General features: G+C 42.5%; 1 protein-coding gene across 4 annotated transcripts in view; it reads left to right on the forward strand.

The window, feature by feature from the left end:
* LOC139538258 (rab GTPase-activating protein 1-like) overlaps window positions 1-18,395 on the forward strand; it is a 175,538-nt gene that overhangs the window by 53,218 nt on the left and 103,925 nt on the right. For 3 of the 4 annotated variants that reach the window (XM_071340122.1, XM_071340109.1, XM_071340116.1), the window contains 6 exons: window positions 731-841; window positions 1,323-1,492; window positions 2,112-2,281; window positions 3,346-3,505; window positions 5,248-5,341; window positions 16,716-16,866. In XM_071340122.1, coding sequence (XP_071196223.1) covers window positions 731-841; window positions 1,323-1,492; window positions 2,112-2,281; window positions 3,346-3,505; window positions 5,248-5,341; window positions 16,716-16,866 — 856 coding nt within the window. Of the gene's footprint in view, window positions 1-730; window positions 842-1,322; window positions 1,493-2,111; window positions 2,282-2,891; window positions 2,901-3,345; window positions 3,506-5,247; window positions 5,342-16,715; window positions 16,867-18,395 lie in introns of those variants that run through there. The other variant, XM_071340129.1, reaches the window with a different exon arrangement.

Below are 18,395 nucleotides of genomic sequence, written 5' to 3' on the forward strand. Positions count from 1 at the left end.
TACTACACTGGTTGTTTTGAAAACATAAAAATCCCATTGCTTATTTTTAGACGGGCATATTTCCTCCTCATTAAGCCTTGGGTTGCTTGTTTGTGGAATGCTGAGATCTAAGAGCAGCGTTCACACGCTAGCTAGTAATACGCAAGTCATTACCATGTTACGCTCCAGGAATCCCAGAACAGACACTACGACTACAGTACTCAGCAAATATGCAAAGATTATAAAAAATATTGTTGAGTGTGAAGAGCTGAAATGATCCTTTTTAAGGAACTTGGACTGTCTTACCGTTCAGTCTTCACCCTCTAATATGGTGTTTATTAGCAAATGTATCGGTTTTGTTAAATGTGTATTTACAGAATTACTCTTAGACCGGTTGACACTGTTTTTATTTTGCAGAGTATCTTACTGTATTTACGATCTTACATGCTCATAGCTCCCGTGAGGTGTATATTTTGGGTGGAGGAGTCGGGCTTTGATCAGGTTGACTCATCTATTCCGGCAGACATTCAAAACATTACGATTCAAAACAGAATGAATGATCAGTGCTCGCGTCATCACGTTAGATCAATGAAATGCATAAACAAACGCAAAGTGGGATATTATCATCATGCGTATGGTGTTGCAAATTTCATGTAGCTAAAGGCTCTCAGGGCAATGAGGCAAGATCTCTCCCAATCCCAGCCAAAGCATTTCAGAGAAAGAACTTCTCTTTATTTTTCTATTTTTCCAGCGCTGTGGCGAAAGACAAAGACAAGAACAGCTTCAAGCTGCGTCCGGGAATGGACAAGAAGCTCTTCATCTACGTACAGCAGACGTCCAATAAGGAGCTGTCTATAGAGAGGTAACACATACACACAACGCAGACATGACACAGTCCTGCCACCACGGAGACTTCTCAGTCTGGACGTTTCCCTGGTATTCATAACAGGCCGTAATTCAGTTCTAATTGATAAACAACCGCTGTTTAATGTCTGTCTGTTTCCGAGCTGAAGTGTCCCAGTTCAGCCATGAGAACGAGATGGATGTTTCTGTTCTGAGCCTGCTAATTCTCTATGGTTAATAATGTCGTTTTGAACCACCGTCATCTCATTTCCATGGCTCTTTGTTATTTTACACTTCCTATACTGGGCCGGAATTGGAGAGCTCTGTTATCCTCTGTTTTATGAAGGATATATAGCTAGCTAGCCTGATACTATGTGAGAGATGAATCAGCTGAGGCTTTGGTTCCACTCTTATGAGGTGTGTGTGTGTGTGTGTGATCTGTGCTTCCGCTCTGTGCGTGTGTTCTGTGTGTGTGTGTGTGTTCTGTGCGTGTGTTCCAGGTGCTTCGGCCTACTGCTGAGCCCAGGGAAGAACGTGAAGAACAGTGACATGCACCTGCTAGACCTGGAGTCAATGGGGAAGTCCTCCGATGGAAAGTCCTACATCATCACAGGGAGCTGGAATCCCAACACACCCCAGTTCCAGGCTGTCAACGAGGAGACACCCAAAGGTACAGCAGGCCATCATGCAGTGGTGTGCCTAGCTTGTTATGTAGAGCCAACTTAACATTGGTATTTGTCCTGTCTGTACATGTATAATGACCCCAGATAGTTCATAGCCAACCGTGACCGTGGCCGGCTTTCTGGCTGATGTCATCTCGCTACATAGCTACGACCACAGCTACTGTATTGGAGGATATTTGTGTTCCAGATAAGTTCATTTACAGGTCCACAACTTTACGGTTTACATTGATGAGTGTTGGGTTCAAGTACCTGATCACAGATTATTACATTTGTTGTTTTATTTAATTAATTTTTTATTCTAAAATGTTTTTGTTGTTGTACTTTTACCCCTTTTTCTCCCCAATTTCGTGGTATCCAATTGGTAGTTAGTCTTGTCTCATCGCTGCAACTTCCATACGGACTCGGAAGAGGCGAAGGTCGAGAGCTGTGTGTCCTCCGAAACACAACTGTGACAGCCTGTACTCGAACTAGGATCTTTAGTGGCACAGCTAGCAATGTAATGCAGTGCCTTAGACCACTGCGCCACTCAGGAGACCTCGCCTGACCACAGATATAAGGGTTTCTTTAAGGGTTATATTAATGGCGATTATGGGTTATGTCAAACAGATACGTTTATCTACATGACGACGGCGGTGGACCTGGTGATCACTGAGGTGGAGGAGCCGGTTCGTTTCCTGCTGGAGACCAGGGTCAGAGTCTGCTCTCCCAACGAGAGGCTCTTCTGGCCATTCAGCAAACGCAGCTACACAGAGACTTTCTACCTGAAACTCAGACAGGTGAGAGGTTCTACCTGAAACTCAGACAGATAAGACAGAGCTTCTAGCTGAAACTTGAGACGGAGCTTCTAGCTGAAACTTGAGACAGGTGAGACGGAGCTTCTAGCTGAAACTTGAGACGGAGCTTCTAGCTGAAACTTGAGACAGAGCTTCTAGCTGAAACTTGAGACGGAGCTTCTAGCTGAAACTTGAGACAGGTGAGACGGAGCTTCTAGCTGAAACTTGAGACAGAGCTTCTAGCTGAAACTTGAGACAGAGCTTCTAGCTGAAACTTGAGACAGAGCTTCTAGCTGAAACGTGAGACAGAGCTTCTAGCTGAAACTTGAGACAGAGCTTCTAGCTGAAACTTGAGACGGGTGAGACAGAACTTCTAGATGAAACTTGAGACGGGTGAGACAGAACTTCTAGCTGAAACTCAGACGGGTGAGACAGAACTTCTAGCTAAAACTCAGACAGATGAAACATAGCTTTAAGCTAAAACTCAAACAGGTGAGACAGAGCTTCTAGCTGAAACTTGAGACGGGTGAGACAGAGCTTCTAGCTGAAACTTGAGACGGGTGAGACAGAACTTCTAGCTAAAACTCAGACCGGTGAGAGGTTCTAGCTGAAACTCAGACAGGTGAGACAGTTTTAATCACTTAATAGCTGACATAATCCTCTATTTATATTAATTGTACCTCACTGAAACCACTACTCCTTTTTCCTGGCTTTTATTGTTGTGCTATTAAGAATATATATTTTTATGACACTTAACCATTAGTGGCCGGTTTCCAATGGATAATCTACATCGAACATACCTTTTAGTGTTCATTTATGTCAACCCAACATGAATTGTGAGAAGGCTCTTTTATATTTTCTTTGACAATGTAACTGCTAGTTAAAGTGGTCACCTATTGTCTTGAGCTTGTATGTGACTCCATTTCCCTCCCCCTTCCCAGAGAGGGACAACAACACCATCCAATGCTTTTAGATCCACGACAGGAAGGGTGTATGTGACTCTTTACCCATGAAACCGGTTACCTATTGTCTCGACCCTGTACATGACTCCTATCCCACCTTCTCAGATGGAGCGTAAGAGGAACAAGGACACCCTGTACGAGGTGCTGAGCCTGGAGAGTGAGTTAGAGAGGGAGAGGAAGAAGACGACAGCCAGCCCGAACATCCTGCAGTCTGCCTCCCAAGGATCCATGGTGCCATCGCCCCCCGAGGATGATGAGGAGGAAGGTGACTGACTGAGCTACTATACATGTAAAAAACATTTATCTTTTAGCAGAAAGTCCCATCGAGGCCAGAAGACCTAGTTCCCATTACATTGATATTTTAGTCATTTAGCAGACGCTGTTATCCAGTGGATTCAACAAAGGTTTTGTCTCCCGAGTGGCGCAGTGGTCTAAGGCACTGCATCTCATCACTACAGTCCCTGGTTTGAATCCAGGCTGTATCACATCCGGCCGTGATTGGGAGTCCTATAGGGCGGAGCACAATTGGCCCAGCGTCATCCGGGTTTGGCCTGGGTAGGCCGTCATTGTAAATATGAATGTGTTCTTAACTGACTTGCCTACTTAAATAAAGGTTACAAAGTAGTTAAAGCGATCACATATCACAATAATTGCAAGTAAACCCTCCCATTGCTCTGTGGTGCCATTACCCCGTGACGATGACAAGGAGGAAGGTTATCGTCTGAGCAACCCTCCCCACCTGCTATGCTGTCTTTTTAATCCAATCCAACCCAACATTTATATTTTAGTCATTTAGCATATGGTGTAATATTCCCACAATTTAAAAGTAGCTAAAACAACCACATATCACAATTATTGCAAGTTAAACTTTCTTGAGAATAGCCCCTTTTCTGCTGAAGCAGTGCTAGGGGGAGTAAATGATAACCCTTCTTGCACTCCTGTCTCTGTAGCTCTATCCCAATTCAATCCCTAGCCTCTTCCCCCAGCCTATGTAATGTACTTTCCCCCTACCCCCTAGGCACTTGTTGAATTCTGAGAGGATTAGACAGGCAGAAAATCCACACAGCTGAACCTTAAAACAAAATACAGATTTCTATTTTCCATTTCAAAACGTTTTGCTATGATGTGCGCTACTGAACACGACCTGGTTGATTTGGGATTGGGTGGTAGTCTGTCCCTCTCTGTTTGGGGATTGGCTGGTTGTCTCTCCCTCTCTGTTTGGGGATTGGCTGGTTGTCTCTCCCTCTCTGTTTGAGGATTGGCTGGTTGTCTCTCCCTCTCTGGGTATGTTTGGCAGCATGAGTGAAGGAGGCTTTGTTGTGAAATAGGAAGCCGATTCTAGATTTAATTTTGGATTGGAGATGCTTAATGAGTCTGGAAGGAGAGTTTACAGCCTAGCCAGACACCTAGGTATTTATAGTTGTACACATGTTCTAAGTCAGAACGGGCGGGCGGGTGCGGGCAGTGATCGGTTGAGGAGCATGCATTTCGTTTTACTAGCATTTAAGAGCAGTTGGAGGCCATGGAAGGAGTGTTGTATGGCATTGAAGCTTGTTTGGAGGTTTGTTAAGACCGTGTCCAAAGAAGGGCCAGATGTGTACAGAATGGTGTCGTCTGCGTAGAGGTGGACCATGGAATCACTCGCAGGAAGAGAGACATTGATATATATACAGAGAAAAGAGTCGGACCGAGAATTGAACCCTGTGGCACTATTCTCTCTCTGCATGACTGTTTGTGTGTTTATCTGTCTAGTAAGTCACTATACATACAGCATGTTTTTTTTACTCTAACCCAGGCTCAGCTGTGTTGATATGTCATCCCTTTGTCTCTGGCTGCGTCCCAAATGGTGCCCTATTCCCTACATAGTGCACTACGTTTGACCAGAGCCTGATGGTAGTAGGGTACAACTTGGGACTCACGCTCAGTTTTCGTCTCTGGAGCAGAGCATAAAGATACATTTATTTTGCAAGATGGACAATAAAGTTGTATTAAATTATATTTTGTCAGACAATGACGAGCCGTTGCTGAGTGGCTCAGGAGACGTGTCAAAAGAGTGTGCTGAGAAGATCCTGGAGACCTGGGGAGACCTGCTGTCCAAATGGTGAGTGACTGACATCTCTGTGGATGTCATACCTTGTCTTCATGTAAATCATAGCACCACCCACTGGGCACCAACTGGTTGAATCCATGTTTCCATGTCATTTCAACATAACGAATTAAATGTGATGATGTCGAGTCAATGTGAAAAACTGATTGGATTTGCAATAAGTCATCAATGTAAAGGAATTTCGGGGACTGTTTGTCTTTTCACCTAACTTTTAACCGAAATCTAATGACATGGTTGAATTTTTTAAATGTCAGTTCAATTCAGGTAAATTGACAACTCAATCAAATGTCAATCCAAACCTGATGTTGACCTAACGTCTGTGTTTAGTGGGCAGTGTATTTAGCATGTCTCATCTTCATTTCGCTCCACATTAAAAGTGGTGTTAAAGAAAAAATGTACCATAAACTAACAGAGAAGGAGATGATTTGAACCTTATTTCATTGACCTTGTGAGAATAATAACCAACATGACCACCAGGCAGCAGGCTCTTTCCCAGTGAATACATCTGGACTGAGAAAGTAGCTACCAGAGCTGGTGTGTAGTTAGTGTGCCTTACCGTCATGGTAAGATGGCACTGTAATGGATGGCCTCTGTTTTGCGAACATACTATTTAGTGATTATTTTGGCATTTATCTTGTTCTTTTTATTTTTATGTCTCTTGTTTTTGTTCTACCTTATGTTATTTTTAATACTACATTGATATTGATTAATACATTGATATTGATTACTGGATTGTTGGGTTCAGAGCTTGCAGGAAAGGCATTTCACTGTACTTGTGCACGTGACATTAAAACTTGCAACGATGGCGTTGGGTCTGTAGAGTAGAGTTCCCTGCCTGGCTGTCCAGGCTGTCACGAGAAGGATTGATTTGGTGGGCTTTTTAATGTTCCTGTCGATCGGTCAGCAGAGGCATGGCATGGTTCCCTATTCAACCAAGATGACGTAGCAGTTCAGACGTCTTTGTCTTCGTCTTGTCGTGTCCCGTATATATATATATATATTTTTTTTTCCCTTTCGTATATATTTCGTATATATTTTTTAAATATTTTAACCTGTTTCAACATGCTCTCCTGCAACCCGCCTCACCCAATGTGGTATGGATCTGCTATTTTCTATACTTTAGAACCGGGACCCCCAACAGAAGCTAGCCAGCTAACTAGATACTAGCTAGTAGGCAGTTAGCCACTGCTAGTGGTCATCAGCTAACCTTAGCCTGGTCAACTCCTGCCAGTCTGCACAGCGCGTTTCAACCCAGAGTTTATTGGACTGCTCTTTCTCCATCTCCGGTTCCCTACCGCAAGCTCTGAACCTTTTCACCTGGATCATCGCAGCTAGCTAGCTGCTATCCGAGTGGCTACCCCCCTGGCTAACGTCTCTGTCCCGAAGCAAGCACCAGTGAGCCTGGAACTAGCCCCCGGCTAGCTTAAGAGGTCCATCAGCCACTCCTTGGGCTGTAATACATACCACCGAGGGGTGTCAACAGGCTACTCCGTCACGACGTCCCCTGAAGGCCCATCCGCTAGCCGCGGCCCGCTAGCTGTCTAGCGCATATCGGACTGCTAGCTGAAGAGGACCATCAGCCAATTTCTTGGGCTACAATACCTATTTTGCCAATTGGCCTGGACCCTTTTACTGCCTACACGGAGCCCTGCCAATCCAACATGACTGGTCTGCCGACGTAACCATCCGAGGGCGCTACAACAGACTTCCTTCCGTCGCAACTTCCCCCCCTAAGGCCCTTCTGCTAGCCTGCTTGCCCCTGCCCGCTAGCTGTCTGAATCGCCATGTCTGCAGCTCGCCTAGCCTCCCACTGGTCCCTATGATCACTCGGCTACGCATGCCTCTCCCTACTGTCAGTATGTCTTGTCCATTGCTGTTTTGGTTAGTGATTATTGTCTTATTTCACTGTAGAGACTCCAGCCCTGCTCAATATGCCTTAGCTAGCCCTTTTGTTTCACCTCCCACACATGCGGTGACCTCACCTGTTCTAAATGATGTCTCCAGAGACAAAACCTCTCTCATCATCATGCAATGCCTAGGTTTACCTCCACTGTATTCACATCCTACCATACCCTTGTCTTTACATTATGCCTTGAATCTATTCTTCCGTGCCCAGAAAACTGTTCCTTTTACTCTCTGTTCCGAACGCACTAAACGACCAGTCCTTATAGCCTTTAGCCGTACCATCATCCTACTCCTCCTCTGTTCCTCTGGTGATGTAGAGGTTAATCCAGGCCCTGCAGCGCCTAGCTCCACTCCCAGTCCCCATGCGCTCTCATTTGTTGATTTCTGTAACCGTAAAAGCCTTGGTTTCATGCATGTTAACATTAGAAGCCTCCTCCCTAAGTTTGTTTTACTCACTGCTTTAGCACACTCTGCCAACCCGGATGTCCTAGCCGTGTCTGAATCCTGGCTTAGGAAGGCCACCAAAAATCCTGAAAAAAATCCTGAAAATTAACACTTTCCGACAAGATAGAACTGCCAAAGGGGGCGGAGTTGCAATCTACTTCAGAGACAGCCTGCAGAGTTCTGTCATACTATCCAGGTCTGTGCCCAAACAGTTCGAGCTTGTACTTCTAAAAATCCACCCTTCCAGAAACAAGTCTCTCACCGTTGCCGCTTGTTATAGACCACCTTCTGCCCCCAGCTGTGCCCTGGACACCATATGTGAATTGATTGCCCCCCCATCTATCTTCAGAGCTCTTACTGTTAGGTGACCTAAACTTGGACATGCTTAACACCCCGGCCGTCCTACAATCTAAGCTAGATGCCCTCAATCTCACACAAATGATCAATGAACCTACCAGGTATAACCACAAATCTGTAAACATGGGCACCCTCATAGATATCATCCTGACCAACCTGCCCTCGAAATACACCTCTGCTGTCTTCAACCAGGATCTCAGTGATCATTGCCTGCGTCCGTAATGGGTCTGTGGTCAAATGACCACCCCTCATCACTGTCAAACGCTCCCTAAAACACTTCAGCGAGCAGGCCTTTCTAATCGACCTGGCCCGGGTATCCTGAAATGACATTGACCTCATCCCGCCAGTAGAGGATGCCTGGTTATTCTTTAAAAGTTCCTTCCTCACCATTTTAAATAGGCATGCCCCGTTCAAAAAATGTAGAACCAGGAACAGATATAGCCCTTGCTTCACTCCAGACTTGACTGCCCTTGACCAGCACAAAACATCCTGTGGTGTACTGCATTAGCATCGAATAGCTCCCGCGATATGCAACTTTTCAGGGAAGTTAGGAACCAATATACACAGGCAGTTAGGAAAACTAAGGCTAGCTTTTTCAAACAGAAATTTGCATCCTGTAGCACAAACTCCAAAAAGTTCTGGGACACTGTAAAGGCCATGGAGAATAAGAGCACCTCCTCCCAGCTGCTCACTGCACTGAGGCTAGGAAACACTGTCACCACCGATAAATCCACTATAATTGAGAATTTCAATAAGTATTTTTCTACGGCTGACCATGCTTTCCACCTGGCTACCCCTACCCCGGTCAACAGCCCTGCACCCCCCACAGCAACTTGCCCAAACCTCCCCCATTTCTCCTTCACCAAATCCAGATAGCTGATAACCTGAAAGAGTTGCAAAATCTGGACCCCTACAAATCAGCTGGGCTAGACAACCTGGACCCTCTTTCTAAAATTATCCGCCGTAATTGTTGCAACCCCTATTACTAACCTGTTCAGCCTCTCTTTCGTGTCGTCTGAGATCCCCAAAGATTGGAAAGCTGCCGCGCTCATCCCCCTCTTCAAAGGGGGTGACACTCTAGACACAAACTGTTACAGACCTATATCTATTCTACCCTGCCTTTCTAAGTTCTTTGAATGCCAAGTTAACAAACAGATCACCGACCGTTTCGAATCCCACCGTACCTTCTCCGCTATGCAATCTGGTTTCCAAGCTGGTCATGGGTGCACCTCAGCCACGCTCAAGGTCCTAAACGATATCATAACCGCCATCGATAAAAGACAATACTGTGCAGCCGTATTCATCGACCTGGCAAAGGCTTTTGACTCTGTCAATTACCACATTCTTACTGGCAGACTCAACAGCCTTGATTTCTCAAATGACTGCCTCGCCAGGTTCACCAACTACTTCTCAGACAGACTTCAGTGTGTCAAATCGGAGGGCCTGTTGTCCGGACCTCTGGCAGTCTCTATGAGGGTGCCACAGGGTTTAATTCTCGGGTCAACTCTTTTCTCTGTATACATCTATGCTATTGCAGGTCTTGCTGCTCTTGCTGCTGGTGATTCTCTGATCCACCTCTACGCAGACGACACCATTCTGTATACTTCTGGCCCTTATTTGGACACTGTGTTAACTAACCTCCAAACGAGCTTCAATGCCATACAACTCTCCTTCCGTGGCCTCCAACTGCTCTTAAATGCAAGTAAAACTAAATGCATGCTCTTCAACCGATCGCTGCCCGCACCTGCCCACCCGTCCAGCATCATTACTCTGGACGGTTCTGACTTAGAATATTTTTTTATTTATTTATTTTTTTTACCGTTATTTTACCAGGTAAGTTGACTGAGAACACGTTCTCATTTGCAGCAACGACCTGGGGAATAGTTACAGGGGAGAGGAGGGGGATGAATGAGCCAATTGTAAACTATGTGTGGACAATTACAAATACCTAGGTATCTGGTTAGACTTTAAACTCTCCTTCCAGAATCATATTAAGCATCTCCAATCCCAAATCAAATCTAGAATCGGCTTCCTATTTCGAACAAAGCATCCTTCACTCATGCTGCCAAACATACCCTCGTAAAACTGACTCTCCTGCCGATCCTTCACTTCGGCGATGTCATTTACAAAATAGCCTCCAACACTCTACTCAGCAAGTTGGATGCAGTCTATCACAGTGCCATCCATTTTGTCACCAAAGCCCCATATTCTACCCACCATTGTGACCTGTATGTTCTCGTTGGCTGGCCCTCGCTTCATATTCGTCGTCAAACCCACTGGCTCCAGGTCATCTGTAAGTCTTTGCTAGGTAAAGCCCCGTCTTATCTCAACTCACTGGTCAACATAGCAGCACCCACCCGTAGCACGCACTCCAGCAGGTATATTTCACTGGTCACCCCCAAAGCCTATTCCTCCTTTGGCCGCCTTTCCTTCCAGTTCTCTGCTGCCAATGACTGGAACGAATTGCAAAAATCACTGAAGTTGGAGACTCATATCTCCCTCACTAAGTTTAAGCATCAGCTGTCAGAGCAGCTCACAGATCATTGCACCTGTACAGAGCCCATCTGTAAATAGCCCATCCAACTACCTCATCCCCATATTGTTATTTATTTTTTTGCTCCTTTGCACCCCAGTATCTCTACTTGCACATTCATCTTCTGCACATCTATCACCCCAGTGTTTAATTGCTAAATTGTAATTACTTTGCCACTACGACCTATTTATTGCCTTACCTCCCTAATCTTACCTCATTTGCACACACTGTATATAGATGTTTTCTATTGTGTTATTGACTGTACGTTTGTTTATTCCATGTGTAACTCTGTGTTTGTGTCGCACTGCTTTGCTTTATCTTGGCCAGGTCGCAGTTGTAAATGAGAACTTGTTCTTAACTGGCCAACCTGGTTAAATAAAAGGTGAAATAAAAAATAAAATAAAAAATGAATATGGTAAAATCCGGAAACTATCATTTCAAAAACAAAACGTTTATTCTTTCGATAAAATACGGAACCATTCCGTATTTTATCGAACGGGTGGCATCCATAAGTGTAAATATTGCTGTTACATTGCACAACCTTCAATGTTATGTCATAATTATGTAAAATTCTGGCAAATTAATTACGGTCTTTGTTAGGAAGAAATGGTCTTCACACAATTCGCAACGAGCCAGGCGGCCCAAACTGTTGCATATACCCTGATTCTGCTTGCACTGAACGCAAGAGAAGTGACACAATTTCCCTTGTTAATATTGCATGATAACATTCATTTCTTTAAACAAAATATGCAGGTTTAAAAATATATACTTGTGTATTGATTTTTAAGAGAGGCATCGATGTTTATGGTTAGGTACATTGGTGCAAGGACAGTGCTTTTTTCGCGAATGCGCTTGTTAAATAATCACCCGTTTGGCGAAGTAGGTTGTGATTCGATGATAAATTAACAGGCACCACATTGATTATTTGCAACGCAGGACAAGCTAGTTAAACTAGTAATATCATCAACCTTGTGTAGTTAACTAGTGATTCTGTTAAGATTGATCGTTTTTTTATAAGAGAAGTTTAATGCTAGCTAGTGTTGGATTTGACATTTTGAACATTGAGATATTAAATACATGATAGAGAAGAAGCATAGAATATGAGGAGTGAAAGAGACTGGATTTTATGTCAGAAGTTAATGGTTTTCTGTAGAAAGACAGACGGCTTTGGAATGTGTTGGGTGGACGGGAGGAGACGAACGTGTTGATACAGGGGAGACAGATGGACATCTGTGGATTAGGTGAAGGAGGGGTTGAGGTCAGGAGGTGAAGTCAGATCCCCTGAAGGGGGTTTGTTTATTCCATGTGTAACTCTATGTTGTTGTTTGTGTCGAACTGCTTTGCTTTATCTTGGCCAGGTCGCAGTTGTAAATGAGAACATGTTCTCAACTGGCCTACCTGGTTAAATAAAGGTGAAATAAAAAATGTAAAGATAATTGGTGGGAGGCATGTCAGGGAGAGAGATGAAGGAACTTACTGCTTCAATCTTCAATCAAATTCCCAATCTGGCCCTCAAACCATCACGGTCACCCAATAATCCCCAGTTTACAATTGGCTCGTTCATCCCCCTCCTCTCCCCTGTAACTATTCCCCAGGTCGTTGCTGTAAATGAGAATGTGTTCTCAGTCAATTTACTTGGTAAAATAAGGGTTAAATAAACAAATAAAATCAAACTGCTGAGCAGCACAGTGAGAGAGTGGCCCTCTAGCAGAGTTACAACCCAAATCACACAACAGGAGTCTTTCAATAATGTACCATGTACATTGTACCAGATACATACCAGATACATGTACCATGTACCAGATTCTTCTTCATGCTGGTTCTTTGACTGAACATTTTAGTGGGAAATGCACATTTATCTATGATATGAAAAGAAAACTAACACTAGTTACTGCTTGTAAAATATACGCTTATCCTTCATACAGGGTTCGTACATCATGAAAATCCTGGAAAAGTCATGGAATTTTAAAGTGGTGTTTTGGAAAAGTTTTGGAAAAAGTAATGGAAATTATTTTTTATAATTTCTGTTAATGTAATTTATTTAGGCACAGTTTTATTTTATCAATCAAATAAAAATCAACGTATCAGCCAGGATCAGAATAATACTTTAGCGCATCTGTGTTTGTGCGTATCTCCTTGGGCCATTGCTCAAGGAGAGAGACCGTTCATTCACCGCAGCAGCAGTTAGTTAGGCCTATAAAATATGTAGAGAACAGATTAATAGGTAGCCAATTCCAAAAATATATTGTACCCGCTAGTTAACTGTTTTATCTATCATTGGCATGTATTCGTGTTTTCGTTATGTCCCCAAAAACGTTCCACCGACACTCGGGAATAAGGCCATACAAAGTTGATTTACTTTTTTTGAACGATTCGTATTATTCATTTAAACTATTCTTTTTGACAAAACTATAACGATTCACTTCGCCATTGTATTAGTTAGGATTCAGTTCAATCGCAGTGAATAGAATCAGGTGAATCGAGAGCAGTAATTTTAAGGAAAAAATATTGTAGCCTTTCTTTTGGATTATAATGTGGCTTCAAAACTTGTTTTGTAGATATTTCCTGTTGATCTGGGAAACTCAATACATGCTAGTCAGACTGCAAAGGAAACACTTTCTAAGGTAGCTATCTAAGATAAATATGACTAAACCCGAAAAGGTACATTTCCTGAAGAAATGTTTTGAGCTTTGATATATTGAATGAGCTAATTATTTCTAAATAATACAACTTATTTGGTTGTAATGTTGCAATGTTATACATCAAGGGTGGTCAACCATACTCCAGGAGAGCTTTTATTCCAGTCCCCCTCTAACAATCCACATTTTAGAAATGAGCAGCTCAACCGGATTTTGCTAAACTGGCTCTGATGTGTTTGAGGAGAGCTGGGTCAGAAGCCTGAAGATCCAGTAGCGTTCCAGGCTGAGAAGCCTGTTCATTCATACAGTCCCTAAAGCTACTATTTGGTTTTTCATACAGTTTTCTACTAAGGATGGACACACACACACACTCTGCTAATTTGAGAACTCATTCATTTGTGGCAGAACATTTTGATATTTCAATGTGTGTGTGTGTGTCACATCCAGAAAACCATCTTTTTAAGATTATTACCCAATCCCATTACTCTTTGTGGTTCTTAATCAAAACCTTGTGATATATTGAATTAAAAAGTCCAGCAATGTAATTAAAGACGCTCAGTAGCTTCTTCCTTCTGCTGTAAAGTTATGGTCACATCTATAGTTCCCTGTTCGCTCTGTTCCCTTCAACCCAGACTTCAGAGAGGGTGGGGATGGGAGGGGAGGGAGCACATACAGCCACTAGGTGCATAAAAGGTGCTTTTATTGCCTCCAAAATCCTTTAATGCTGTTTTTAGGCTTTGCTGTTAACGTGTCTCTTGAGAATGGCTGTGCTGACTGAAATAAAACAACTATGTTTAGGACATTTGCTTTCCTTCTAACTTGCAAATAATGGTAAATAAATTGCGTAATTCAAATGGGACTGTGATGTGACTTGATGCAGGGCTCTCGTTGTCAGTGGGAGCCATTTTGTATTGCCAACCCGCTGAGCACCAGGGCTGGTTTCACTTACATCACACTGAAAGTACGCCCTTTCTTGTTTCAACTGTTTTATCTGAGCAGAAAATAAATGCCACGTTGCATTGCATAACCAACCAAGTAACTCGGGATAAATAAATACATGAAAAGTGGGGGAAAAGTTAACGATTCATCTGGAATGTTCTTAGCTCTCCCAGGGGCATGTGGTGTGGTGTGGAACCTGATCATATGTGCTTCTTGGCATTGTGACTAGTACCTTCCTCCCCCGCCAGCTGCCCAAGGTTCTGGGAAGAACTGGGGGGAGACTCTCTCTCTGTGTCTGTTCTGATCAGAGATAACCCTTTCTCTCTTCTTCTCTCTCTCGCGCTCTCTCTCTCTCTCTATCTCTCTCTCTATCTCTCTCTCTCTATCTCTCTTCCGCCCCTTCTCTCTCCCTCCTCCCTTGATCCCCAGGCCCCACATCACACCTGTTAGATAAGAGACTCCATCCTCCTGTTCCTCTCCTCTGCCCTTTTAGATACGCCAACTACATTCTCATGATCCCCTACCTCCTGATCAGCCCAGCTGGATTTAGTACATAACCGAGACATAGACATTCACTGAGAACCTGGGTCTGCGTACAGTCTGTCGTATGAGACTAATAGGATATACTGCAGATATATCGTCTGTCATATGAGACTAATAGGATATACTGCAGATATATTGTCTGTCGTATGAGACTAATAGGATATACTGCAGATATATCGTCTGTCATATGAGACTAATAGGATATACTGCAGATATATTGTCTGTCATATGAGACTAATAGGATATACTGCAGATATATTGTCTGTCATATGAGACTAATAGGATATACTGCAGATATATTGTCTGTCGTATGAGACTAATAGGATATACTGCAGATATATTGTCTGTCGTATGAGACTAATAGGATATACTGCAGATATATTGTCTGTCATATGAGACTAATAGGATATACTGCAGATATATTGTCTGTCATATGAGACTAATAGGATATACTGCAGATATATCGTCTGTCATATGAGACTAATAGGATATACTGCAGATATATCGTCTGTCATATGAGACTAATAGGATATACTGCAGATATATCGTCTGTCATATGAGACTAATAGGATATACTGCAGATATATTGTCTGTCGTATGAGACTAATAGGATATACTGCAGATATATTGTCTGTCGTATGAGACTAATAGGATATACTGCAGATATATTGTCTGTCGTATGAGACTAATAGGATATACTGCAGATATATTGTCTGTCATATGAGACTAATAGGATATACTGCAGATATATTGTCTGTCATATGAGACTAATATGATATACTGCAGATATATTGTCTGTCGTATGAGACTAATAGGATATACTGCAGATATATTGTCTGTCATATGAGACTAATAGGATATACTGCAGATATATTGTCTGTCGTATGAGACTAATAGGATATACTGCAGATATATCGTCTGTCATATGAGACTAATAGGATATACTGCAGATATATCGTCTGTCATATGAGACTAATAGGATATACTGCAGATATATTGTCTGTCGTATGAGACTAATAGGATATACTGCAGATATATTGTCTGTCGTATGAGACTAATAGGATATACTGCAGATATATTGTCTGTCATATGAGACTAATAGGATATACTGCAGATATATTGTCTGTCATATGAGACTAATAGGATATACTGTAGATATATCGTCTGTCATATGAGACTAATAGGATATACTGTAGATATATTGTCTGTCGTATGAGACTAATAGGATATACTGCAGATATATTGTCTGTCATATGAGACTAATAGGATATACTGCAGATATATTGTCTGTCGTATGAGACTAATAGGATATACTGCAGATATATTGTCTGTCGTATGAGACTAATAGGATATACTGCAGATATATTGTCTGTCATATGAGACTAATAGGATATACTGCAGATATATTGTCTGTCGTATGAGACTAATAGGATATACTGCAGATATATTGTCTGTCGTATGAGACTAATAGGATATACTGCAGATATATTGTCTGTCGTATGAGACTAATAGGATATACTGCAGATATATTGTCTGTCATATGAGACTAATAGGATATACTGTAGATATATTGTCTGTCGTATGAGACTAATAGGATATACTGTAGATATATCTTCTGAGCTTTGCAGTGCGACAGCATATAGTGCCTTCTGGAAGGCCCCCATTGTTTTCCCATGACAGCCCTTAATCTAGTCAGTGGTCCCTCCTCCCAGTGTAAATCAGAGCTGATAAGATGGAAATAATGGCCTGCTGGCCTGGAACGGTGATATATGAGTTGTTTCTGACATGGCTGGATATCTAGTGGCTCCTTTCACCTCCATTGATTACATTAAATCAGATGAAATCATACCATTATTATTCAGTTATCATCAGGGACGTAGTGTTGGGTATACGCAGTGCTGTTTACACTCCTTGTCATCTGTGTACGCCACCAATTAAGTTTGATTTGATAGCATTAGTGTTTACATAATGGTTGGTTACATCATGGCTTCCCTCCCTCTGTCCCCAGGCATCTGAACCTGTCTGTGCGTCCCAAGCAGCTCCCGGCTTTGGTGCGTAGCGGGGTCCCAGAGGCCCTCAGGGGAGAGGTGTGGCAGCTCCTGGCCGGTTGCCATAACAACGACCACCAAGTGGAGGAGTACCGCACCCTCATCACTAAGGTAGGCCTGACCCTTGAACCTTCATGGCAATAAATGTATTTCCTGTTACCAAGTCATTTACGTTTTCAATGGCTTTAGTTTTCCATCTGGACCAATTTATCGGTAAATTCTGAAAAGTTAACCAAGGGTTGATGCGTCTCCGCTTGGCACTCCGTATTAAGGAGACAGATTGGGGGTAAGGCCGTGCTATAGACTAGCGTCCTGTCCAGGGTGTGTACATCAAGCAGCCTCACGCTACAGAAACAGGAGGTAGGGCTCCTGCCCTATGAGCAGTTCTGACTCGTACAAGCTAATGCTCGTACCAGGTCACTTACTATCCAAGGAGATTGTTCCATAGGGTTTTTATGGAGTGATATAGTTTTTTGTAGAATACGTTTCATTTTTTCATTTTTTCCCCCATGTTATAGTGTTTTTAACTATGAAGGTGTTGACGTTCTTAGCTTTATCCTTTGAAAATAGACATGTAAAAAGATTCTGGAGATGAGCATCATTAATATGTACCCATTGTTCCTCTTTAGTGCATTTAACTATATGTCTCAAGTAAAAGCTTTGGGTGGCGAGTTGATACAAATCCTAGTCTGGAAGGTTAAAACCCCCCTCAGACTTAGGAAGATGTAAAACTTTCCTATTTATCCCATGAGTTTTAATTGCCCGTATGAAGTCGGTTATGACAGAGTATACTTTTTTAAAGAATGTCTTCAGGGTGGTAATTGGCATTACCGAGAAAAAGTATAAACTTTGGGAACCATGCCATTCTGAAGAGGTGTATTCTACCTGTTAGATTTATGGGAAGATTGCTCCATTTAATTAGGTCTGCTTTCATATTGTTGAGTAATGGGGTAAAGTTATCTTTAAATGTTTGTTGTCACTTATTAAGCATCATAGGTATTTCATATTTTGTTTATGGTCCACTTAAAGGATTGCTGTTGAACATGAGTTATTATTTTTCTTTTTCCTATTGCCATTATTTGTTTTTTTCCACATTAAGTTTATATCTTGAGATTTTAGAGTAATTCTGAAAATATTTTCAGCAGGGTGGGGCATTGAGTTTTCAATATTGGTCATGTACAGTTGAAGTCGGAAGTTTACGTACACCTTAGCCAAATACAAACTCAGTTTTTCACAATTCATGACATTTTAATCCTTGTAAAAATTCCCTGTTTTATGTCAGTTAGGATCACCACTTTATTTTAAGAACGTGAAATGTCAGAATAATAGTAGAGGGATTTATTTCAGCTTTTATTTATTTCATCACATTCCCAGTGGGTCAGAAGTTTACATACACCCAATTAGTATTTGGTAGCAATGCCTTTAAATTGATTAACTTGGGTCAAACGTTTCGGGTAGCCTTCCACAAGCTTCCCACAATAAGTTGGGTGAATTTTGGCCCATTCCTCCTGCTGCCAATGACTGGAACGGCCTCCTTGCTCGCACACGCTTTTTCAGTTCTGCCCACAAATTTTCTATAGGATTGAGGTCAGGGCTTTGTGATGGCCACTCCAATAACTTGACTTTGTTGTCCTTAAGCC

The sequence above is a fragment of the Salvelinus alpinus genome, chromosome 1 (genome assembly GCF_045679555.1).
Source record: "Salvelinus alpinus chromosome 1, SLU_Salpinus.1, whole genome shotgun sequence".
Lineage (NCBI taxonomy): Eukaryota > Metazoa > Chordata > Actinopteri > Salmoniformes > Salmonidae > Salvelinus > Salvelinus alpinus.